The sequence below is a fragment of the Rhinopithecus roxellana genome, chromosome 1 (assembly GCF_007565055.1).
Source record: "Rhinopithecus roxellana isolate Shanxi Qingling chromosome 1, ASM756505v1, whole genome shotgun sequence".
Classification (NCBI taxonomy): domain Eukaryota; kingdom Metazoa; phylum Chordata; class Mammalia; order Primates; family Cercopithecidae; genus Rhinopithecus; species Rhinopithecus roxellana.
In genome coordinates this window covers 197,240,791-197,267,948 of record NC_044549.1, presented here as the reverse complement: position 1 = coordinate 197,267,948, position 27,158 = coordinate 197,240,791, and the positions used below count along the sequence as shown (strand labels likewise).

General features: G+C 40.9%; 1 protein-coding gene across 2 annotated transcripts in view; it reads right to left on the bottom strand.

Annotated features, from left to right (window-relative positions):
- Positions 1 to 23,855, bottom strand: part of ABHD5 (abhydrolase domain containing 5) — a 30,257-nt gene extending 6,402 nt beyond the window's left edge. The window contains exons 1-4 of one of the 2 annotated variants that reach the window (XM_030935720.1): positions 23,690 to 23,855; positions 15,575 to 15,660; positions 12,324 to 12,696; positions 2,436 to 2,590 (exon numbers count right to left, since the gene is read on the bottom strand). In XM_030935720.1, coding sequence (XP_030791580.1) covers positions 2,436 to 2,590; positions 12,324 to 12,696; positions 15,575 to 15,660; positions 23,690 to 23,736 — 661 coding nt within the window. In that variant the 5' untranslated portion in view covers positions 23,737 to 23,855. The remainder of the gene's footprint in view (positions 1 to 2,435; positions 2,591 to 12,323; positions 12,697 to 15,574; positions 15,661 to 23,689) is intronic. The other variant, XM_010374344.2, reaches the window with a different exon arrangement.
- Between the last annotated feature and the right edge of the window lie 3,303 nt (positions 23,856 to 27,158).

Genomic DNA, 27,158 nt, shown 5'->3' with positions numbered 1-27,158 from the left:
GATTAAACGAAGCTCTTAAGTAGTTTACCAGAGGAGGACCAAGCATACTAAGGAGTGGCTCTACTGGGGAGGGCTGAAAGACTGCAGGTAGGCAAAATGTGCCTTCTGTAAGAGCACTGAGGCCGGGCGCGGTGGCTCACGCCTGTAATCCCAGCACTTTGGGAGGCCGAGGCGGGCAGATCATGAGGTCAGGAGATCGAGATCATCCTGGCTAACACAGTGAAACCCCGTCTCTACTAAAAATACAAAAAAATTAGCTGAGTGTAGTGGCAGGCGCCTGTAGTCCCAGCTACTTGGGAGGCTGAGGCAGGAGAATGGCGTGAACTTGGGAGGCGGAGCTTGCAGTGAGCCGAGACCGCACCACTGCACTCCAGCCTGGACAGCAGAGCGAGACTCCGTCTCAAAAAAAAAAAAAAAAAAAAAAAAAAGGAGCACTGAGTAAAGTGTGGTCACCAATTCAACCCCCATACCCTCCTCTAAGTCCTGCAGTCCCACTGCTCTCCCCATCCAAAGAGAAGGCACTAGGGCAAGGAGGGCCAGGGGTGGGCAAAAGGGAACAGCATTTACAATAACCTGCATGACAGTTAATCCCACACCCTCCTCCACACCCCCATGCCTCTTCTGTTTTCTTGCTAACAGAAGAACCCATCTTTCCTTTCTTTCTTTCTTTTTTTTTTTGACAGGGTCTTGCACTGTTGCCTAGGCTGGAGTACAGTGGCACAATCTTGGCTCACCACAACCTCCATCTACCTCCCAGGTTTGAGTAATTCTTGTGCCTCAGCATCCTCTCCTGAGTAGCTGGGATTACAGATGTGTGTCACCATGCCTGGCTAGTTTTTTTGTATTTTTAGTAGAGATGGGGATTTGTCATGTTGGCCAGGCTGGTCTCGAACCCTGGCCTCAAGTGATCTGCCCACCTCAGCCTCCCAAAGTGCTGGGATTACTTACAGGTGTGAGCCACAGCACCCGGTTAGAACACATCTTTTCTATAGTATCAATTAGGCAGCAGTGTGCTCAGGAAAGCAGGCCCTGGGAACAAGTCATGATTGGTCCATCACAGAAATTTCTTCTTTGCTGGTGGAAGGACTAGGAGTGCGCAGTCATAAGGGGAGGTTGGCTGGAGCCTTCCAGAGAGGACTTTCTTCCCTGACAAAGCATTATGGAGACAAGGACCATTTTCCATGCTTTTCTTTCTTTTTGCTCACAAATCAGGGTGCTGATTTGTGAGATGATGCTTAATGCCATGGCAGGCATCAAACCCCCGTGAGGAAAAAAGTCAAGAAAATCACAGACACAGACCCAAACCCTAACATCAATGAGCAAGCAACCAGAACAAGTGCTAAAACCTATCTCCAGTTTGCTTATTAAGGAAATAATAAAAGGCCTTATAATTTAAGCCACTTGGGTATTCAGTTACTTACAACTAAAAGTACTCCAAACTCATACAAGTTGTACAGGGGAAAGGCAGAAGTTTGGAACATCATTATCTGTGACAATGAGGGAAGGAAATTCCTATGGCTGTAGGGCTGAGAGAGAACTGCTGAGAATCAAATAAAATTCAGTCAGGGACTAAACATTGGTGCCTCAAAATATGGCCAGAAATATACATCAGGAGTCCCCAAAATGTTGTGGAAAAAATAACTTTATCGGCCGGGTGCGGTGGCTCAAGCCTGTAATCCCAGCACTTTGGGAGGCTGAGGCAGGCGGATCACGAGGTCAGGTCATCCTGGCTAACATGGTGAAACCCTGTCTCTACTAAAAAATACAAAAAACTAGCCGGGCGAGGTGGCTGGCGCCTGTAGTCCCAGCTACTCGGGAGACTGAGGCAGGAGAATGGCGTGAACCCGGGAGGCGGAGCTTGCAGTGAGCTGAGATCCGGCCACTGCACTCCCGCCCGGGCCACAGAGCGAGACTCCGTCTCAAAAAAAAAAAAAAAACTTTATCTTTCCAACATTCTGACATAGATGAGGGAAGAATCTGTGAGTGTGGTGGTACCTGTTATCCCCAGGGTAAATCAAATCAGGTTTTATGATCTACCAAATGGTATCATCAATTGGCGAAATGCTCTCCAATGCTCGCCAACAGGGCAACATGCTACACTTCTCCCAGGCCCTGGACTAGCAGACGTCCTTATATCCTCCCCAAAACACTCTGCTTGTCTGGCTTTTTTTAGAGTGTTGAGGACTAACTAACCTCATCCTCAGCATTTCCCTCCTTTTCTGCTTTGCTAATTATTTGTAATGTTTACAACATAAAGAGTCCCCTTTGAGGAGAAGAGCCTAGTTGCATTCGTCTTTGTGTAAGACATGGTACTTATTAGAGGAAGAGGAGAAAAAGTAAGGGTTGAGAATTTTTTTTAAGATTTTGACTAACGATAGTGAACTCTCTTCTGATAATCTACAAACACCTTGCTTTCCTAGAACATAAGCACTCACCAAAGGGTCCTGCAATCCTTAGGCCAGCTAAAGGGTTAAAGGGAGTCAATGCTGCTCCCAAGGCTCTGATCCAAACTGGAATTGGTCTGTCTTGATCAGCAAGGTCTGGTCGTTCAGGGAAGCCCCAAGGTTCCACTAAAATGAGATGATTAACCCTGTTGGAGGAAAGAACAGATTTAAGTTCATTTGGTAAAATCACTCTAAGACTATAAAGAGCTAACATGATTTATAAAATAAAGGTAGAATGAACCACCTTCAAAAACCTTCACGTTAAAGACTAATGGCGGTACAGGTCGTATCATACTCTTATCCTGTGTAAACTTTTGAGATTCAGTAGGGTCTAAGCGGTGTATGGTAGAAAGAGGGCTTTATTTTTAATATATCTAAATGTGGATAATAAAAGATGTATAGAGTATACAACTGTGTGTTTACTGAGAAAAAGAAAAAAGGGCGTTTGTTATTTAAGTTACAATCTGGGAGATGATGTAGATCACTGGCCACTCAGAAAAATCCAATGGTTCCATTTATATCATGGCTGACACTGCAAAAATGGCCAAAGATCAATATCTCATTCTTTTTTATTTATGTTTTATATTTTATTTTATCTTATTTTATTTTGAGACAGAGTCTCGCTCTGTTACCCAGGCTGGAGTGCAGTGGTGCAATCTCGGCTCACTGCAACCTCTGCCTCCGGGGTTCATGCCATTCTCATGCCTCAGCCTCCTGAGTAGCTGGGACGACAGATGCCCACCACCATGCCCGGCTAATTTTTTGTATTTTTAGTAGAGATGGGGTTTCACCATGTTAGCCAGGATGGTCTTGATCTCCTGACCTCGTGATCCGCCTGCCTCGGCCTCCCAAAGGGCTGGGATTATAGGCGTGAGCCACTGCGCCCGGCCCAATATCACATTCTTATGAAATAGCCTCAGATACCAACAATAGTTATCTCCTATGAATCAACCATCCTAAAAATTTAAGTGAAGTTAAGGACTTAAAGTGGGTTCAAAAGTACTTTAAATTAACTTTTCATAAACATGAGGAGAACGTACTGTGGACTGAAAACACTCCTTAGTTTGGGATTCTAGAACTGTTGAAAAGGAACACGTCTATCTACCTTATCCATGATTTCATGCTATACTAACATTAGATTCTGTTCCCAATTCTTTCCCAATTTTCTTTTTCACTGACCAAGAGACAGAAAATCTTTAGTACAACTTCATATACAATTATTTCTTATTGTTAATCATTTTAATTCTTCCATCTTATGAAACTTCTTCCCAATGAAGGAAAAACAGAACTATCAGCAGTACTTCCATGTAGCTGCATCATACTTTACACATCATAAAGATTCTAAACAAAGTACAAAGATCCTTCTGAAACAATACAATGTTCAACTGTAACCAAACCAGCCAAGAAATGCCCGCCAAAAATCTCCCAAGGATAAACTGACAATGACTCTAAAGTCCCTTTCCTAAGTTATAACTGAAACAGAAAGGTAAAGAAACTAAAACATGGGCACAGATGGTACTATTCCTCATATAAAATCCATTCTATTATTGTTGTCAGCATGCATAAGAATGAGTCAGTAACAGGGCCATACTGTGACTGCTTTTTTTCAGACAGAAAGCTTTAGAGCACAGAGCTCTATGGTCCCTTGGAGAATATTGGGTGCAATCTTTCATCTTAGATAAGAAGGAAGCTGAGATGTACTACACGACCTGTTCTGGTATATAACATTAGTTAACACAGAACTAGGGCTGAAACCCACATTTCTCTACTCCAGCATACTAACAGATGCTGATAAGGAATCGGGCAGAAGGCTTTGTTTTCTAAAAATAGGCTAATCAACGTAAGTAAGATAGACATATTAGTAAAGGTAAAACTTAACCTTTATTAACTCTCAAGGCCGGTCCTAATAGTATACTCTAGATTTTACAGCATTGAGAACATATGTAGACTATAACCATAAAGATGTATGACGATATATGATAAATGAGTTTCATATAATTATGAAGTATGCCTTCACAGCCTAAAAATTTCATATGAGAACATTTTCTAATAGTGTATCAGAAAGAGGTTGGAAATGAGTGTTCTGCTTTGTTTTTTAATGGCAAAGACTATCTCTTATATTCTGACCACTTCCTAAATTCCTTTTTATTTTTATTTTTTGAGATGGAGTCTCACTCTGTTGCCCAGGCTGGAGCGCAGTGACGCAATCTCAGCTCACTTCAACCTCTGCCTCCTAGGTTCAAGTGATTCTCCTACCTCAGTCTCCTGAGTAGCTGGGATTACAGGCATGCACCACCACACCCAGCTAATTTTTGTATTTTTAGTAGAGACGGGGTTTTACCATGTTGCTCAGGCTGGTCTCAAACTCCTGACCTCATGATCCGCCCACCTTGGCCTCCCAAAGTGCTGGGATTATGGGCCTGAGCCACTGCACCTGGCCCTAAATTCCTTTAATTACAGCCCACAATAAGATGTGGGGTAGGGGAAGGAAGAGGCCTAACAGGGGTATGAGTGGAACTAACGAGACAGCCACCTAGTTGAAAGCAGCAAAGATTCATGTTAAGAAACAGCCACTATTATTCACTACTGACTTACTTCCCAAAGAGAAAAATGAACTCTTCATTAAAACATACCCTACCCTAAACAACTGTTAAATTTTTATCACAAATTTGTTAATGGATCTTGCTCAGTCTGCTCTAAACTCTTTCTGACCTGCCAACCCAAAAACAGGAGGACAAAGGAAAACTTGACAGAAGTCTCATCTGTCTCTAGGTGACTATTTTTGCCTTAGTTCTGGTTTGCCTTTTAAATATGATCTTCAAAATTTCATCCCTAGGTGAAAATGCCAGTTTAACAAAGTATGCAAAGTATATATACTAAGGCAGATGACCTTTCAGTTCCTTTTTGAAAAGGAGTGAATGTCCCTACAATTGCTCAGTTCTACTGTCCCTACAATTGATCAGTTCTATGTCTTCATAACCTAGCATGAGGCTTAGCACGTGATAGATGCTTGGTAAACATTTGGATTAATATGCTTTTCCACGTTTTCTTTTGGTCCTAGTCTATTAAGCATATACAAATTTTATAAAGTATAATCATAGCATAAGCATATCCAACTTGATTTTTCTGGTCCCCCAGATGACATCAGAACATCACTCCTATTTATTAATCTCATTATTCAGTAACAAAATCCATTTAGATAGTCAACAACCAGTCTAGTCTTTTCTAAATAAAATTATACTGTCTGGAACAGAAAAATAAATCATAAGCATTGAATATTGGCCACAAAATTATATTAATATATGTGTGCATGGGTGTCTGAAACAAGTTTTGTGGGGTGATACAATTGTATTTTTCTAATCCAAACAATATAGAAGGGCTATAGTAAAAAAAGTTTGAACATCATTTTTTAAAACTCTACAACATCTAAATTGTAGTTAACTGTAGTTATATATCATCTGCTTCTACTACATGTAAAAACCCCTTATTTTTGGTTTTAGGAATTTTAAATAAGATAGACCAAGCAAAGCACTCAGGTTAGTGGCTATCAAAAGGTAAATATTCAGTAAATGTAAGATAGTTACAGTAGCAAGAATAGGAAGACTACAAGAGTAGAATTTATTCCAGGGAACATGGAAAGACAGGTATTTATTCTTCAGAAGAGCTTGATCACAGGTGACTACAACGTTGCACCAGACCAAGGTCCCAGGCTATCTTCTAACCTCTACTTCTAGTAAAAATATTATCTCCTCACTTGATAGGAGTTACTGGGTTTTAATGTACATCTAAACTATAATTAGCTAAACCCTACTCTTTAATATTCCAGAGAGGGTTCCCTGCTGGGAATGTTAGTTCACAGTTAGGGTAAAGAATGGGTCCAACCAGACAGCACATTTGAGTCATCCTATTAGACATCCTTGTCAAGAACCAGAGACTGGTTTAAACCACAAGAAAAATAAAGAACCAGCAGAGCAGGAACAACAGAACAGCTCATCAGTTTTGAAATATAAAAAGGCATTCTTCTTAACGTTAGTCATTAGAATTGGCCTTAAGTTTGAAGATGGTGAGCAGAGTACATCCTTAAGGGCAAAGCAGTGGACAACACCTGTACCAACACACTGGGACCTGATTTCACTTGGTCTAAATGCTAACAAGGGTAGATAAGCCTGACCTTCATGAGATTTAAAGACAGCCACCAACTGGAAATAATGCAACAAGAACAACAGTCAGGTCAGGCATGGTGGCTCATGCTTGTAATCCCAACACTTTGGGAGGCTGAGTTAGGAGGATCACTTGAGGCAAGGGGTTCAATATCAGCCTGGCCAACATGGTGAAAACCCGTCTCTACAAAAAATACAAAAAAAATAGCCAGACGTGGTGGTGCACGCCTATAATCCCAGCTACTTGGGAAGCTGAGGCACGAGAATTGCTTGAACCCAGGAGGTGGAGGTTGCAGTGAGCCGAGATCGTGCCACTGCACTGCAGCCAGGGCAACAGAGCAAGACATTGTCTCGGGGGAGGGGGGGGGGGGCGGGAAGAAGCAAAGAAAGGAGAACAATCAGACCTAGGATCAAAGTGTATAAAGGAATTTAAGGAAAATAATCAGAAAGAATTCTAGTCATTGCACAAAGAAGCATTTGCAAAATGAAGTTAGCCCCAGGTACTTCCCATTGGCTCCAAGCCACCAGAGAGAGAAAAGGGAAGGCCTGGAGAACAACAAACTAAATAAATACCTTCAACTTCAAATCAAGTAGAACAGCTTTTCCTAGAACAGCAGAGGGCCAACAAAAATTGCTCAACTCCGTTCTGTACAATCAGAAGACAGAGCCAGGCAAAAGAAAAGTATTCGAGATAAAATTATTTAAAATCTTTTCACTAGAGAAATAAAGACTAGTCAAAACTTACTCTAATCTAACTTGGAATAGATCTCTTTGCTAAACACTTTCTAAGTTAAAGTTTCTATAATCTCCTTTTCCTTAGTTTATAACAAATATCTTCAAAATATAGATAGTCTTTTTAATGGGGTCCTGAGCAGCAGGGGCCAGAAGGAAAGGAAAATTAAAAGAGAAAAACTGGACCGGGTGCAGTGGCTCACGCCTGTAATCCAAATGTTGGCAAAAACTGATCAGCTTTTATTTGTTCTTTAGAGTAAGAATCCTTCTTAAACAAGTGCATTAAACTAGGCATTTTCATTCTTCTCCTCAAACTATCCTATAAAAATAACAAATGGAAGAATGGAGCTGCCCATAAAAGACAAAGACTGAAGTAGGTATGGCTTGGAACACTAAGTCCCAAAAAATAAAACAACGTTGTTTTTGTGTTTTTTCCCTCCATGCATTACACAGAAAGTAAGGAGCTGTCATTTTACTTAAAAGAAAAAAATAAAGATTACATTTGCAACACCTGAGGAAGCAAAGAATAAAATAACATTATCAGCTGGGTGCAGTGGCTCATGCCTGTAATCCTGGCAGTTTTGGAGGCCGGAGGATCACTCAAGGCCAGGAGTTTGACACCGGCCTGGGCAACATAGTGAGACCCCCCCATCTCTACATAAAATTTAAAAAATTACCCAGGCATGGTGGCACACCTGTAGTACTAGCCACATGGGAGGATTGTTGAGCCTAGGAGGTCAAGACTGCAGTGAGCCATGATTGTGCCACTGCACTCTAGACTGTGCAACAGAGTAAGACCCTATCTCCAAAAAAAAAAAAAAAGTAACATTCTCAAAGTCCACTTTCGAAAAAAAAGAGAGACAAAAGAGGCACAGTGAGTATAAGAAATGATCTGAATTTCATTTGATCTCCAGACCACTTTTCCCCTCCTCTTAGCGCTCCCCCCAGTCCCACCAAAAGTCTTTCTGAAACTCAAAGATTCACTTCAATCTCATGACAGCATAATAAAAATGCTACTGGATCAAAAGCAAGCTGGATGAGCACTGAGTATGTAGTTCAGTACCTGTTTGTTGATACCAAGCGGACTGCTCTGTTGCACCAGAGAAAGCATGTGTGTGCTGCAAAGAAGCTTCTCCAGCTCAGGTGAAACATTCCAGATCACACAGAAGGCAACCCTGACAACTACCCATCTGCTTAGTGGGAATGCCAACTTCAAGGCACACCAAACACTAAACATCACTTAATATGAGGTTTGCTATAATGGTGAACACTTATAGTACTCAGTCCTGTTTAATCCCGTTTAATGTTTGGATCCGTGAGTCTACTGAACTATTAACTATCAGATCATCTATGTAAATTTGTACAAATTTGCCCAACCAGGATCAAGAGAAAAAAATTCCTTTTAATAAAAAGTTAACAAATACAAGCAACATTATTAGTAATATGAATAAACATGTGGACAGCAAGACCAAAGGGCACCAAAGGAGACCATGCACCTTGCAGAAAAGACAAGAGATATTCATTTTTCCCTGTCCTCTCCATTTAAAGAGAAGTGCTTTCCAGGAAAGCCATACTGAAAAGCAACGAAGGAAAAAAGCTAGGGAGAAGGGGAAGCACGTGAGATTGTTAATTCCAGTCTTCCTATATTATATGCTACAATGGGGTATTAATCTGGTCTATTAGAATAGGGAAAAAATAAACTATAAAATTTTACTTTTATTTAGTAGATTTAACACACTTCTAAACTAACTAAAGTTGTTGGTTTAAATGGCTGGTCAATTTGTTTAATTCTGTAAAATATTCATGTATGTTATATATACATATATATGTGTGTGTAAATGTTAGAAGAAACATTCTAATACCTTTTTCTCACACATACATGTAGAATGATCTCTTTATTTCCACTGTATTCTGTTTTTATGACATAGTAACTTAAGATGTAGATTAACTGGGCAAAAGGCATAAAACTGAAATCTCTGCCTGTTTATGCTTGCATATCTGAAACTAATTTTTCTCCCAAAAATAAATTAGAAAGATATGACATGACCAGCTCTTATCTCTTGATACTTCTGTGCAAAATGGAAAGAGAAGAACAGAGAAAAGAACAAAAAATTATAAGCTAAAAGGTGAACTTAGCTTATAATTCTCTTTTTCAAAATCACCTATTCAAGAAATATTTACTAGGCAGCCACTATGTGCCAACCGTGGTGTTCTGACTGACTGGCCATAATCATGACTGGAGATATCTGAAAATCCAGAAAACATCATTATTTTGAAATTAACCTGTATTTAATAATTTAAGTTTTATGCAGAATATAAACTTGAATATTCAACACACTCTGTACAGTTCAAAATTTTGTTGGCAACCAGCCAAATTTAGACAGGCTAATTATTTCAAGCATTCTCATATCCATCTACTGCTACTACTTATGATTCTTGGTCCTGACACAGTACTCTAGTTTTATTTCTAGCATTAGACACAAACATTCAAAAACCATTTTCTAAAATATAATCAATCCAATGCAGGAATCACTAGCTTTGTTTTTAGATACCTTTTGCTATTCTCTTTTATAGATGTTTTTAAAGTGTTGATTCAATTCTGAATCCTGAGGCTTCACCCCCTATTTCTTTAGAGCAGTTCACAATTGAAAATGAAACTCTTACCAACTGACTTTATCAGTAGAGAGCTATGAAGGGTCAGGATTCTAAGACTTAGGGTTTAAAGACCAAGGTCTAGCCTGCAGAGTTCCATGTCACATCTCTAGAGAATAAATACCACAAGACAGACACAGACATAATACACACCTGATAAAAAACAAAGGAAGTTCAACTCCCACAAATAGCCCTGTTGACTTGTACCAGAAAGGCATCTACTTCCTTCTCCTTTCACCATAAATGCAGATAGGTGTTTGTCACTAACAGTAAGACACAATAAAAGAAAGTAACCCCAGCCGGGTGCGGTGGCTCATGCCTGTAATCCCAATACTTTGGGAGGCCAAGGCAGGCGGATCTCCTGAGGTCAGGAGTTTGAGACCAGCCTGGCCAACATGGTAGAACCCTGTCTCTACTAAAAATACAAAAATTAGCTGGCATGGTGGCAGGCTCCTGTAATCCCAGCTACTCGGGAGGCTGAGGCAGGAGAATTGCTTGAACCTGGGAGATGGAGGTTGTGGTGAGCCGAGATACCACACCACCGCACTCCAGCCTGGGTGACAGAGTGAGACTGGCTCGAAAAGAAAAGAAAAGAAAGAAAGTAACCCCAAAATGCCAACCAGGAGAAGAAAATTTGCGTTTCTTTTTAAAGAACCGGTCCACCAGTTGACAGGACTATTACTGTCTAACACATATAGGACCATGAGATCAGAAAAATCAGGTGTAAATGCTAAAGTTTAAAGAGTCTATAGAGAAAAAGTGGCTGTTCCAGAGGAAGAGAACCTCAGGTACAGAGGGCTGCTGCTTCACCCATCAAATTCTGTGTTGAACACACACCCAGAGTTACGCAATGGGGCGATCTTATAGGTATATACAGGGACTCTGAAACAACCATCATCCCATGTCTCACTCACAGACCTCAAAGTCAAAATCAGTTGCAATTTTGGATTTAAAAATCAGTCCAATGGAAAACTACACTGGCAACACGAAAATGCTGTATTCATTTTTTGTTGTTTCTTTCCAAAAGATGAGTGTTTCTCCTGTTTTCTTAGCACTTAAATGTGACCTTCTCTCACAGTAGTAACATGAATAACAGAAAATAGCATTTAAAAATAAGGTAAAGAGGCTGGGTGCAGTGGCTCAGGTCTGTCATCCCAGAGCACAGAGGGGAGGCCGAGTGGGGTGGATCACTTGAGGTCAGGAGTTCAAGACCAGCCCGGCCAACATGGCAAAACCCCATCTCTACTATAACTACAAAAATTAGCTGAGTGTGGTGGCATGCACTTGTAGTCACAGCTACTCGAGAGGCTGAGGCAGAAGAATCGCTTGGGCCTGGGAGGTAGAGGTTGCAGTGAGCCAAGATCACGCCACTGCACTCCAGCCTCGGTGACAGAGCGAGATTCTCTCTCTTAAAAAAAAAAAAAAGACAAAGAAAGGAGATGATGCTAGAAAGACTTTGAAGCAAATATTCATTAATTCAATGTTTTATAATGAGAAAGGTTAGGGTATGGTATAATAAAAAAACTCTGGGATATATGCTATGAAGTTATATTTTCTATAGTTTAGATAAAAGAAAACTAAAGGTTAGATGTTAAGTGATTTGCTCTAAGTCATAAAGCTAGCACTAGTACCTACATCTTCTAATCTTCTGGTTTCCCCTTACAGCTTACTATAACTTAGAAAACATTAGACAAAGCCTGCTGGATCCATAGATTTTTTTTTTTTTTTTTTTTTTTTTTTTGAGACAGAGTCTTGCTCTGCCCCCAGGCTGGAGTGCAGTGGCCAGATCTCAGCTCACTGCAAGCTCCGCCTCCCGGGTTCACGCCATTCTCCTGCCTCAGCCTCCCGAGTAGCTGGGACTACAGGCGCCCGCCACCTCGCCCAGCTAATTTTTTTGTATTTTTAGTAGAGACGGGGTTTCACCGTGTTAGCCAGGATGGTTTCGATCTCCTGACCTCGTGATTCGCCCGTCTCGGCCTTCCAAAGTGCTGGGATTACAGGCTTGAGCCACCGCGCCCGGCCAGATTTTAATGATAATAGTAACAAATAATTTTTACTTGTGGCTTAAAATTACACATTAAAGTTTCTACAGTTCTAAGTTTAACAAATAGAAAGCCCTTTCCCAAGCCTATGAATGTGTAGTACATGTAATAGGAAGATCTGACATGATTATTTCAACTACTATATTGGTCATCAGTTGTGGTGTGGTCTATAGGGTCCTTTAAGAGAATGTCTGCCTTGTAAGGTTCAGACACTAAAACCACCAAAGATGAGAACTAGAGTCTGGTACTTGGAAGCACAGTTTTAATCCCACTCTTCTGTCACTACCACTTACCTTGATGGGTACTTCAGCGAGTAAGCAGCAGCCAAGAATCCACCTAGGTTGTGCCCAAGCAAGATCATTTTGTCCAATCCTAGGGCACATCTCCACTCTTCAATGGATTCCACAAACTGATTCTCCACTTCTTCTGCGTCACTGTCAAACCTGGGTCTACTACTTCGTCCAAAACCCAATAGGTCAAAAGCATAGACAGGTCTGTTGGTGCAAAGATCTCCAAAATTCAGTGCCCAGAGACCAAGACCTCCTCCAAAACCATGTAGAAGGACAAGTGGAGTCTTATTTGAAATATTATGAGAGAACTTCAGTGTCCATATTTTATTTCCATTAGATATACGAACAGGTTCTTTTTTGTATGTGCAAGGGACACCTAATGAAAACATAAAAAAGAAATTCTGTTTCATTTTATTACTTCTGAGAAGGGAAGTATTCTCAGAGCAATCAAAAATTACAAACCATCTAGTATCCAATCTCATGATTTTAGCTTTTATTGTCAGCTATTTTTTAAAAGTACACATTTTATTGAAGTAAATCATTCTAAATGACTATGTTTTAAACCTAAGGCGGAAGACCTACCTCAGACAAAACTCAACTAACCTGCGGTCAAGGTCTTTGGCAAGTCATATTACCTTCTAACTTCTTTCCACGTCTATCAAATGAGGGTATTATACTCCTAGAAGTGAACAGGAACTTAGTGGCTACCGAATCCATTATTTTAAGGTCTCTAGCTTTGCAGACATTTTGTAGAATACTGTCAGGTGTCCTACAATTTCAAGGTGGTATTCTTTTGTTAACTTTGAATTGAAGTCAGACTCAAAGGCATCATTTTTCCTTTAAAAGTAATCATGAACTTAGGGAAGGATTAATGGTATCTATATTAAACACATAAGTGAAATATTAAGTCATTTCAAAGTTTAGTAGAAAAAAAGTTGACGAAGTATTGTAGGAACTCCTCAGCATGACACACCAGGTAACTTGGGTCCAACTCTAGTAATCTCCCAGAAAAAGCAAATAGTCACAATTTTAAAGATCAAAGCTCTTTTTTACCTTCAATGCTGTGGGACTAAATACTTTAAACACTCCCAAAAATTGCCTAAAAATGAAATTAAATTTGAAATTCACTTATATTTAACTATCAACTGAATAGCTGCATTTCAGATATACCCCTTAATTATTTATGCATATTCATATACAGTAGACAAAACACTGAAGAAACAGGAGTTTCTGCCTTTTAACCAAAGAAATAATCTCAGGTTTTATATCCATATAGTGGCAGCAAAGAAGAAACCTAACATTCATTCAGATTATTAACAGAGCACATGCCCTCAAGTTGGGGGAAATACCATTAGTTTAGAAAAGGGGCTGCTTTGGCTTCAGTACCAAGCCAAACCACTTAAGCATTTTGAACACATACGTCTTGTGTATTCCCATAAAAACCATCTGTAAAACTATCAGATAACTCATTCCACAGTAGCTTACTTTCATGTCTGATAAGCAGAGACAAATTCACATTCCTATTTGCATCCCTAGAACCAAAAGGAAGGGAATCAACATGTTTGTTAGATGCATGAATTGAGAGTCTAGCACCTCTTTTTATCTCCTGACAAGAATTTTTTTATTTTGGTATATCACAATGACAACTTTCTCAGTTTTGTAGAGAGCAAGTTTACCCAAGCACATGGAATAAAAGTTCATTATGTTAAAAATCTGTGTAATAACCAGGTGTGGTAGCTCACGCCTGTAATCCCAGCACTTTGGGAGGCAGAGGCGGGTGGATCACCTGAGGTCAGGAGTTCGAGACTAGCCTGGCCAACATGGCGAAATCCCGTCTTTACTAAAAATACAAAAATTAGCCGGGTATGGTAGCAGGTGCCTGTAATCCCAGCTACTCGGGAGGCTGAGGCAGGAGAACTGCTTGAACCCAGGAGGCAGAGGTTGCAGTGAGCTGAAATTGTACCACTGCACTCCAGCTTGGGTAACAGAGCAAGGCTCCATCTCAAAAAAAAAAAAAAAAAGAAATTCATGTAAGATGGCTAATTATCCCTTCCTAAGGATATATATATAGTTATGGTCACTGACTCCTGAATCATTCAAATGCACAAACAAATTCATTAGTGGTAAAGAGAACAAAAAACAGACATGTACAAACATCTGCACCTACATACAAAAATAACACATGAATGTGAACGGTACTCCTTAATCCACTCCTTTAAGTAGAATCAGCAGAACAAAATTGCACAATAAATACCACTGCTTAGAACTATACCCACAGATACCTTGGAATGCCCTGATGGTACAAGTTTGGATAAATTTTAGTGATCATAAGAAGGAAAAAAAAAAAGGCTTCCACACAACCATAAATATAGAATCCTAGAATGCTAGAACTAGAAGGAATTCTAAAGACCCCTTCATTTTACAAGAATCCTACCCCTTCATTTTACAAGAAATAAGAAGCTGAGCAAAGTGACTTGTCCAAGATTTTGTGGCAGATCTGGGCCTAGACCAAGTTACCTGGGTCCAGTCCAGTACTTTCACTATACAAGGCTGCATGCTCTGAAACACCTAGAATCTGTTCTGAAAGCATAGTCTCAAGCATAGTCAGGGGGGTGTCCCTGAGACTCTTTGAGGGGATCCAGGAAGTCAAAACTATTTTCATCATAATACTTATAATACTAAGACTTTGTATTTTTCACTCTCATTCTCTAGTAGGTATACCATCGTCCAGAAGTCACATATGTGATTACCCATCAGACTGAAAGCAGAAGCAGCAACCTTATGTCAAGCTAGACATAAAAGAGATTTGTAAACATGTAAACATTGTTACTCTTCTCATTACATATTTTTTGGAAAGTATTTTTTTTTTTGGTAGAAACTTTATTTTAATCTGTAATGGGTTTGTTACCATTATTTTTAAAGAAATTAATAAATTAACATTTTTGATTATTCAATTTTAATTTCTAATTGAATTAGAAATGGTAAATATTGATAATAAGCCCATAAAAAAATCTCCTTGGGGTCCTTACTAATTCAAGAGTATAACAGGGGCCCAAGACCAAAAAGTTTTAGAACTCCTACCTGCCAGCCCCCAACATTCATTTCTGTACTTTCTAATGACAAGGAAAAGGAAAAAAAGTTATCTTGCTAACAATGAACACACCACAAAATCTTATCTCTAGTTTCAGGGCAATGAGATATATCGGACCTATCTTAGTACACAGTTCATTTAACTTACAAGAAGAAAGCCTTACATTTTAACATCTTCTCTTCAGCTTCTTTAAGGTGTAATGTAGACGTAGGGCACCATGTAGGGAGCCAGCCAGTTAGCCATCCTGACCTAGAGCACCAAAAACAAAATACAAATAGGTGAGTTCATGCTCTTCTCAACTACCAATTGTCACACGCACAGAAGAAAGGCAGCACAGGAAATTTACTACCTGTGTGATGGTGAAGCTATGTGTGACAAAAGTGACCTAACATGCACAAAACATGGTGGTAAGTACTGGGATACAGATATTCAACTTCAGCCTGTGTACTTACAAGTAGATCTCAAAGTCTATCTTATTCATGGATAGTCAGATTCCAAATAAACAAAAAGAGGATAAAATGGGCAGAACAAGAAAACACAAAAAATACATTCCTCCCCACTGCAAGACAGCCTCTTATTGGAGTAGAAGTGCAAAAAAAGTTAAAGACCAGGAATAGATTCATTTGAATGATAGTTTCACAGTGAATATAAAAGGTACCTCTATAGGGGTTGAGAAAAGAGACGCCTTATTAAAATCTGAGATCTATCATTTTTTGGGGGAAAAAAGGCTTCAAATCTCATATGAGTAGTAACATACCCCTAACACAAATGTCAAGGGCTGGACTGTGTACAATCTCCTTGGGGTGTACTGGTTAACTGTTAATAGAAATACAAAAAAGCTTTGGGTTTCAGCAAACAGTAGATGAATAGAATGACCAAAGCATCCATCGGAAGACAGCACAACAAAAAACAAGGATGCAGATCTGAGGCAACTAGTGAAGAAAGGCTTGGGGGGACTGCAGCTGACATACTTTGTTTGTAGCCAACAAAGGAGAGGGTGAACCTCAACTCCTGGCCTGGCAGCTACAAACCAAAAGCTTATTGTAATAACCTGACATAATGTAGAGCTTCAGCAGTCATTTGACAGTTAGCAAGGGCTGGGTACATGGCTGGTATTATTTAAAATGAGAACTCTCTGATGAAAAAGAAATGAATTAGAAGAGGAAAAGTAAACTACTGCAGAGTCCAGATGAGAGGTAAGGGCCCAATACAAGGCTTTGGCAACAGGGATAGAGATAAGAAGATGTAGTCACATGTAGTCACAGAATATTTAAAAGGAAAACAGGTTGGATTTGATAATTGGTTGGATATAAAGAAGGTATAATAAGGATTCCCAGGGGTCTCTCTTAGGGTACCACTATAATGACAGACAACACAAGAGTTAGAATAGGTGTGAGTAGGAAAATATGTTAAGTTTTGGAAGTGTTGTGATCCAACACCCAGCTTTCTAACCTTTGTACATTCATCCTACAATACTTCCCTTCCCTGTAGAATTTATCTGGATATTATGTATAACAGGTACTCAATAAATAATGTTTGCTGAATGATTAAGTCACTCACAATCCAGGAGATTCTCAGTCCAAATTATCCCCGTTTCATAGATGTAAAAACTGAAGTTCAGAAATGTTAAGCACCAAGTCCAAGGGTATACAGCTAGTAAGTAAGTGACACAAGCAGAGATTTGAGTTTGATTCTGAGCCACTCCAAAGTGCTTTTTTCTCAAATGACTACTTTCCTTAAAATGTCTGAAGAGTTGCCCATTACCTACAGGATAAGTCTATATTTTCTTGGACCTGCACAGAAGGTACTTTGCAATCCATCCACAGCCTACCTCCATCCCATCTTTTCTTTTCCTTTATACATTGTACTTTTTCCAGTACCTCATAGCTCCCAAAATTTCACATGATTATGTGTCTCTATGGCTTTGCACAGCTCTTGTAAATTACCCAGTCTCAAGTAGTTCCTTATAGCAGCATGAGAATGGACTAATACACAGGCCACTAAAAATAAAAGAACTCATGATTTTTAGAGGTTAAAAACAATAAACTATCATTAAGGTGAAGCTCTTTTGTTCTTGACCAGCCATTAGGTCTATATTTAACCATAAAAATATGAACTAGTACCAACATGAAATTACTTACAACTCAATCTCATCCATTGTCTTAAACGAACATCTCTCAAACCATACCACAATTATTTGCCAGAGAGAATCAGAGGTTAATCAAAAAAAAATTACAGTGAAATGAAGTATAATCTACTATTGCTCCAATTGATATCACAGACAAATTGGGGCAAAGAAAAAACAAATGCATTCTTTGCATTAAAAAAGGATGCTTTTTTTAAGAAACAACATTCAAAAAATAATTCAGACACTGAATACCTACTATGTACAAAGCACCAGAATTTAAAAAGTTATATACCATCCTGTAATGGAAGAATCATGCCTACCTCCATCAACTTACCACTAACCACAAAACCAGCTTTCAAACAATGGGACTGTCCATGGATTTCCCTCTTAGTGACGAGCTCAACTCAGAGAAGGGGCAAAACATGTTTTCATGTTTGTAAGCTTACATTAAAAAGTAGGGATCTTCAACCATAAGAAGAGGCACCAACTCTTTTCAGGTTTTCAAAGAAGCATCTTCATCAAAACAGGTGATTTTTTTAAAGTGGGTTTTTTTCTAACAGAAAAATATACCTTTAACAAAACATAGCAATATATTCTCACCCTTAACGGAACTGTAAAGACAGCACTCGTCCCCTAAGCCCTGATAATGTTTCTGTCCAGTTTTACTTTAACCAGATGGTTAAATGTTTTACAGAAACTATCCTCTACTTCTTTGAGACACTCTACAGGATTGGGTGTTATACATATAATAGGCTCCAAGGAACACTTCCAATGAGTAAAAAGCAAGGGCCTATCGTTTCCATCCTTTAGTTGATTCCTGTTTGTTCAAAGGTCCCATACCTTACCTTGCAACTTCTATTGCTTCAATCCTCTAAAACTTACTCATCCAACTCTACCTCCTGTCTTTGGGGTAAATTAATCTCACCTTCAAAGAGACCCTTTGCCCCCTTCCCAGTGGTATCCTATGTCATTCAGTGTTGTTCAGCATTCCTAGGTTTAAATATATAGAAGACTGGAACTAAGGACACACGACTGAAGCTTGTCAGATATCCTGCCATTCTTCTGAGGTCACAAAATTCAAGGTAAAAACTAAATTCACACAGACCACCTATAAAACAATAAACTAGATTCAATGCCTCTTCCTCATAGCTTTGGAAAATAAATAGAAAAGCAAAACCTAACTTCTCTATTTTATTTAAGGAGATAAGCAATAAACACTATCATCCATCACTGAGGCCTAAATTCAACAGTGACCAAAGTGTCAACTATAACACAAAGAAAAGCCATTCACCACAGGAACTATAGCTTTCTAATAGTAAGCATCTATGAAATGGGGAAAGCTGACCAATGCAAGCCAAAAAGTTTTCTACACAGCCCCATCAGTTGGGCACTTACCTTATTAGCAAGGCAAAGAATACAAGCCCTAAAGCATCTATCTAATCACAGAAACAAAAACAAACAAACAAAAAAAAAGGATTCTTGTTTTATAACCATTGTAGTGTAAACTGAGAATCTTTTTAGTGAGCAGACTTTTGAGTAAGTTATAAAAGATCACATCAGAGGTGACAATTTTTAGGAAAGCCAAGTAAGATATGCTTAACATATTTTAATAGAGTATATTTTACCTAAGAATCTGACTTTAAGTATCCTGAGTGAGAGACAGACACCACTTTTTCCATTAACTTTTTACCTAATCTGTTTTAAAAAAATTACATTGTACTTATACCCTATACCATCAACACTTAAGATTCCTGGTAATCTCTGTTTTGTTCTTTAACATATCTGACTATCTATACTATTACCAAACCTGAATTGCACAATCTATAAATATTATGAAACAGTGAAAGAGGTTTCAAAGTATTCTGAAGAAAATATGCAGAAATCTGGCCAGTTTCCACACACTCTTGGCCACTTAAATAACATTTCTAATTAGGTTATAAGTAAAAAGGATTTCATTATATTAAAATTTTGTTTAAAATGGCCTCCATTCCTATTCTAGTACAGTTGAGACAGAAAAATCATATAAACTTACTATTACTCTTGATAAACTAATCTAAGCACAGTATTCTACCTCATTTAAAGAAACCATGAGGCTTTGATTTTTATTATAAATATCCAAATTAATTACAGGTATGAATATATATATTTATTTATATTTACACTTACATTTATCTGAGATACTTCCTCAACCAATGACTAAAAACTTCCAAATTGGAAATTGTAACACCTGGGTAAATAAAGACCTTTCTTGGGAATTGACTTTTTAAATTCTATTCTTGGGAAAAAGAAAAAGAAAAGAAAAAAGAGGACTTTGGGAGGTTAAGGTGGGAGGATTGCTTGAGCTCAGTCAGGAGGTCAAGACCAGCCGCCTGGCACATGCTTGTAGTCCCAGCAATCTGGAGGGGGAATACGGGGGCTGGAGGGCAAGTTGCTGAGATGCTAGGATTGCTTGAGCCCAGGAGGTTGAGGCTGCAGTGAGCCATGATTGTGTCACTGCACTCCAGCCTGGGCGACAGAGCAAGAACTTGTCTCCAGAAAAAAAAAAAAAAAAAAAAAAAAAAAAAAAAAAAAAGAATATGGTCTCATACAGCTACAATTTAAGTGACTAACATGCCATTTTATTTTGGATAAATGATACTTAAGTGATTCAAATTATCAACGACAACCCATGCCCTCTAATATATGTTAACACATTAATACTCTTTTTTTTTTTTTTTTTTTTTTTTTTTTTTTTTTACATTAATACTCTTTTAACTGCCCCCCCACCCATTTCTAACCTGTAACTTTTAAAGACTCAGAGTGGTAGTATAACTGTTTTAGACAAGTCATGTGCTGGTAACACTTATCTCCCCATTGTTTCCTACCTTCCTTCACACAGTAAACAAACTATTTTAGAGTCACTTATATGACCTCATTGTCAAACACACTTGAAGAAGCCTCATGTGTAGTCTACTTAACAAGTGAGTTACATTTCTTTGCATCAGTTCTAAAATAAGTTCATTCACTAGATAATAAAGAGAATAAAACTAAAAATCCTAGGTCTCAAACTGAACAATCAGTTTTAGTGAATCATCTCACTACATGATTTTTTTTTAATAACTCACAATCAGGAGTGGGAATTACAGAACCATGAGATTAGACTAATAACCTAACAATTAGTCAAGGCAATGTTTAAGCCAATATAATGTTTCAAGAGGAAGAACTGAGCTTTTTATATCGTTTAGGAGCAGGAAGGTAAAAATAAGATCATGGTCTGGACATGTTAAATTTGAGGAATCAGGCACAAACATCTGACAATTAGAAACATTACCAGAGTACAGAAGAGGACTCTAGGAAGAAAATGAGATCTGAGTCATCTCCACAGACGAGATAGTTCAAGGAGTTTAAGTAAACAAGACAAAAAATAAAAACAAGGGTGATGACAGAATCCTGGAAAATGACTACATTTAGAGAATGAAAAAAAAAGGGAGAAACTAATAAAAGTATTGTTGCTCTTAGGTAAGATAAAAGGCAAAATGTCATTAAGAGCTAGAATGTCTAATAAGAGTTTCAAATAGTAGTAGCTATCATTACAATAACAAACACCAAAGAGGACCCAAGAAGTACTGAAAAAACTAGGCCACTGGGATGTGGCAGTGAAAAGTTTTGTGATTTTTAAGATGTCAGGTGGCAAAGGTTTGGGAAGGAGAGAAGGCAGCAGAGAGAAAGGCACATATCTTGCCAGTTTTTAAAAAGATTAGATAGAGAAATCCACTCTCCTATCTCCAAGGCAAAGACCTACATTCACAGTCTAATGTAAACCCAGTGAGGAGCTAGCAAACAGACTGAAGCAGGGAGGGGAGAGAAAAATCCCTTATTTATACTTTATTTATAGCATTTGATGATTTCCGTGGCGTAAATACTCCCACTATGGCCAATTTCAAGCTGCCAACGGTTGGCAAAATTCCTAAATTTAGCAATGGCTTGCTGGTACAAATCAACTCCAGCACACAACTGCAAATCACCTCTTTTATGGTCTACCCTGCAACTGGGCAATTCTGTGACAGCTTTCCTCTCAACTCAATTGTCACTTAATCATTCTCTAGGATAACTTAAAGCAATTCACAGACGTCTACTCTACTCTCATTACTTTTAGCTTTCTCAACTGTTCTGCAGCTGAAAGGGGTTGGATGTTGAAAGCAAAATGGATCCCAGTATGCCTGTCTTCACTAAGTGCCACAAAGTAAAGGACAAGAATCATATTCAAAAAGCCATCAGATGACCATTTTATAACTTTCCTTTGTTAATGCCATCTCCCTATCTAAACCTCAAATGTTTTAAGGTTAGGGAACTGTATTCAAAACAAGAGTCAGACATCCCACGAGTCCCAATTCCAGTGACAGGCAGCAGAGATACAGGGTAAGCATCTTAGATTAAATCCAGACACCTCAAAGGGTTCCACTCCAGCCCTGCTACTTGCTGGCAGACTGGCAGTAGCCCTTCCAGTGGTAGTTTCAACTGCAAAATGGGAACAATAATATCCAGCACACAGGGTCAACCTTGGACTTCACAGGATCACTTCTAGGGATAGTCCCTAGACACCGCTAAAGCATATTGCCAAGAATACCAGGGAAGCCCACTTCTGTCTAGAAACTATGGCTGATCAGCTGCTAAGGATTTTTTAATCATCTACCTCCAATGACCTCCAACCATCACTGCAAGCCATAAAACCCTTTCACGATTGTGTCCTGGACTCCCAGGCCCCACTACATCAAAACCAAAGAGTCCACCTGAAAGTAGTGTCAAGAATCAAAAATGTTGTAACAAACCAGATGAGAACACAACCTACCAATCAGGTTCCTACTTGCGTCCACATAACATTCAACATTTCACCTCAATGCAACAAGGAAGTTCATCAACAAACCTCAACAAATAAACAAATCTCAAGAGAATAACTTCGTTTCTAATATTTCACAATTTTTCCCCATGACATCTTTCCAAATATCCCTGTCTTCATGGTACTCCATATTCTATCATTTAGGTTATGCTTCCTAGGCAAATTTCTCCAGAGGTCTGAAGTAGAACCGATGTCAAAAAATTAAATATATATGGGGGAAGTTTACTTTCCAATACAAATGACAGGTCTTGAGAAACAAGGCAATAATCTTCGTAACAATTACTCCACTCATTAACTACTATTCTTCTACTAACAAATGCAAGAAGTCATTTAGATGTAGAAAAGAATAAACTCACTACACCTGTATATCAAAAAGTTTCAGATTAGACATCTGCCCTCCAACTTCCAGTTTCCTATACATTATGTGTGTTCTTCTAAGGCACATGCAACACACACTTCGCCAGTAAAGCCAGAATAACCTCAGAAGCGCAAACAAATAAGGGACAGTGGAGCTTGCAAGCCAAAGACCTTTATTCGAAAGATGAATTATCACATTTGAACGTGGTATCTCTATCTTAAGGGCTAACTTTCTTTCTATGAAGTATCTGAAACCCACAGCCAGACACCCACTTCCCTAACTTCTCCCCTCCCTCCTTCTCGGCACCCCCGCCCTCCCGCCGCTTCCCGGGCGAATTCGGGCCTCTAATAACCCCCCCAAGGAAGCGCCGCCTCTTCCCATGGCTACGGGAAGGATCGCCCAGCGGCCGAGGCTGGACAGAGCACAGGTAGTACCTGTAGACGGAAGCCGCGCTGGGAGGCTGACAGAGAGACCCGGTCATTTCCCGCGCCTCGCAGTCAGGTGCAGGGTCTGCCGGGCACCGCCCGCCGGCCTCACTGGGGCAGGCCGGGTCCCTTGGCAGAGCCCGAGCCAGTGCGGCCGCCGCGGCCAGCTCCGTCGCCGGCCCGCGGGGCGGCTTACACAACAACGGGGCGGACACTCCGCGCGGGGTCAAGGCGGCCTCCCAGCGCGGCCGGAGTCCGGCTCAGACACCTCGCGGCCCCAGCGCTGAGGGGAGCCTATCCCGAGCAGAGCGGCGCCGGGACGCCTCGGGGCTCCGCGCGGAGTCATGCTGGGGAGGGTCGAGGAAGCGGCCGGTCATCGACAGGCGGGCGGCGAGTCCTTGGTGCTGCCCGCTGGGCCCTAACCCGGCCCGCGCGGAGAATGCGCGCCGGAGACACATAGAAGCCCCCTGCCCTCTGCCGGCTGCGCTTACCTCTCTCCGGTGTCGGCGGAGTCCACCTCCTCCTCCTCCGCCGCCATAGCCGCCGCCGCGCAAGCGCCGGGACTTACCTCGGAGCCGGCTGACAGGCCGACTGGGCGGCCCTAGGTCGGCGCTGCACTTAAGGCCGCGCGGGCCGCCCGCGCATGCGTCTTCCGCGCCCTAGCACGGCCCGGCGGCGCGCCGGCGTTTGCGCGTGCCCGGCCTTGCCTCCGCCATCCCCAGTCAGCGCGCACGCGTTCTCCCGCCCGACGCCCCCGGGTTGTGAGTGCGGGGCGGTACAGTCAGCCCAGAAGAACTGGTGAGACTCACCCGACTGAGTTAGGTGATAGCTAATTTGAATAATGACTGTATTCATGCATCATCCCGTCAGTGTTGGCTGTCAGGTGGCACCTTGGGGACGGAGGTGCTTCGGGTCCTGGAAGAGCATAGCTAGTGTCCGATAGATGGTGCAGTGGCGAATGAAATGCCGTAATCGAGGTGCTGTGTGGCCTCCCGGGCCTCCCACCAGCCCTTCCCTGCGGGTTGAGGGGCCGGGGGGAGAGGGCGACTCTCAGGAGCCTTCAGGCAGTTGAACACTGTTCTAGGTATTGGTGTTACTGTAGTGGCCCAAACCAGCAATTTCCCTCCCACCCAACTCTCTAGATACCTGGGAGGGTGAAAAGAGTAGGTGTCGGCCGGGCGCGGTGGCTCACGCCTGTAATTCCAGCACTTTGGGCGGCCCAGGCGAGCGGATGACCTGAGGTCGGGAGTTCGAGACCAGCCTGACCAACATGGAGAAACCCTGTCTCTACTAAAAATACAACATTAGCCGAGCGTGGTGGCACATGCCTGTAATCCCAGCTACTCGGGAGACTGAGGCAGGAGAATCGCTTGAACCCGGGAGGCGGAGGTTGCGGTGAGCCGAGATCACGGCCACTGCACTCCAGCCTGGGCAACAAGAAGGAAACTCCGTCTCAAAAAAAAAAAAAAAAAAAAAAAAAAAAAAAAAAAAAAAATCGATGTTTAGGTACTTAGAGTTAGGCCGGGCGCGGTGGCTCAAGCCTGTAATCCCAGCACTTTGGGAGGCCGAGACGGGCGGATCACGAGGTCAAGAGATCGAGACCATCCTGGCTAACACGGTGAAACCCCGTCTCTACTAAAAACTACAAAAAACTAGCCGGGCGACGTGGCGGCGCCTATAGTCCCAGCTACCCGGGAGGCTGAGACAGGAGAATGGCGTGAACCCGGGAGGCGGAGCTTGCAGTGAGCTGAGATCCGGCCACTGCATTCCAGCCTGGGTGACAGAGCGAGACTCCGTCTCAAAAAAAAAAAAAAAAAAAAAAAAAAAAGTACTTAGAGTTAGAGTTATTGAGGGGAAATGACTAACCTAAATAGCAGTATTTCTTGACCTGTTTTCAAGCCTTTTAACCATCAGGTGCAACCTGCTTTTGTAATTCTACCACCCACTACTGCTCATTCATTTGTGTTTCATGTGTATCTACTATGGGCTCACTTGGTTCTAGGTGCTTGAAAACAAACGGTTGAAATGTGGCTCCTGTTTTGATAGATCCTATGCTAATACATTAACCTTTATGTTAGACTCAGTTCATTGCTCTCCTTCCCTGACTTTCCTCCCTCTTTTTGTCTCCTCTGAGCCCCACTGTAAATGTGTCTTTATCGACCATCTAGCTCTCAGATTCTCGGCCTTGTGTAATTGTTACAGCTTTTTAATAAACATTATTGAATATCTTTCCAACTACACGAGAAAGTCCTCTAGGATAGGAATGGTGTCTTCTGTAATTTAGAGGGGGGAAAGCCACTTATAATCTCTTAGGCATAGTAATAACTAATAAATTTTTTATTGTGTTTGATCTAATTCATAAAATATTTTAGGGAAGACCAGAACATATAAAAAACATTTTTACAGGAATTTCTGGTTGTTTTATGAAAGGGCCATATATGCAAAGTGACCTCCAAATGCAGAAGGAGCTGAGAAACTAAAGAATGAAGCAGACAAATCCAGCTTGTCAGTAAAAGGAGGTTTATTAGGGAACTTATGGACAGAAGCGTGGTCTTGGACAGCAGCAAGACAGGTAAATCTCTGTGCTGTTACCCTCCCAGACCAAGGTTGTTTAGACCTAAGGGCAGGTAGGTAAGTATGTGCTCTGATATAATTTGGATGTTGTCCTCTCTAAATCTCATGTTGAATTGTGACTTCCACAACTCCAGTCCAGGCTGGAGTTAGAGGTGGGGTTTGATGGGTGGTGATTAGATCCTGGGGGTGAATTTTCATGAACGGTTTGGCACTATCCCCTTAATGTTGTCCTTGCAATAGTAAGTTCCTGTGAGATCTGGTCGTTTAAAAGTATATGGCCCCTACTCCTCACTCTCTTGCTCCTGCTCTAGCCATGTAAGATACCTGCTCCCGCTTTGCCCTCTGCCATGAGTAAATGTTCCCTGTGGCCTTCCCAGAAGCCAAGCAGATACCAGCACCTGTACAGCCTGCAGAACCATGAGCCAATTAACTTCTTTTCTTTATAAATTACCCAGTCCCAGATATTTCTTGTTTTTTTTTGTTGTTGTTGTTTGTTTGTTTGTGTTTTTGTTTTTTTTTCTAAGATGGAGTTTTGTTCTGTTGCCCAGGCTGGAGTGCAGTGGTGTGATCTTGGCTCACTGCAACCTCCACCTCCCGGGTTCAAGCAATTCTCCTGCCTCAGCCTCCTGAGTCACTGGGATTACAGGCACCTGCTGCCACGCCGGGCTAATTTTTTGTATTTTTAGTAGAGACAGCGTTTTACCATGTTGGCCAGGCTGGTCTTGAACTCGTGACCTCAAATGATCCTCCCTCCTCTGCCTCCCAAAGTGGTGGGATTACAGGTGTGAGCCACTGTACCCAACCGTATTTCTTTTTAACAATGTAAGAACAGCTGTCACATGCTCTTATAAAAGGAAAATAGATAAAGTAGAAAACTTGGAGGCCTTCCCAAAACTAGGGTTACTCAGAAATCAACATTGTGGATTAGCATCCAAGATGGAGTTACTTTAGCCTCCACAAGAATGTTGTCAGACATTTGTAGTATATCTGCAGAAACTGATCCCCTACAATCGCACCTCTCAGAGTGTTTGTTGAAGACCCTACTGCCTGGAACACAGTCTAAGCCCAGTGGTACTGAGTCCAGTAATAAAACCCTAGGATTTTGCAGCAACTCCTGCAACACTTTGGTCTTTATGGACCTGGAGCCTGCTGCACAGTCACGAAAAAAGAAAAGAAAGAAAAAAAGAAAGAGATCATTGATCCAATGCTAGAGTTTATGCAGAAACTGACAAGCAGTGCATAGGACTATAGGACTTCATGATCTTCCTCAACTCTGGGAGTAGCTCTGGCCCAGGCTTCACCTTGCTACTGATGAAGAGTCATCTTCGACAATGGCAAGAAATCCAAGCTAGAATTGACTATCCACCTATCCCCTGGGTGTTGCCA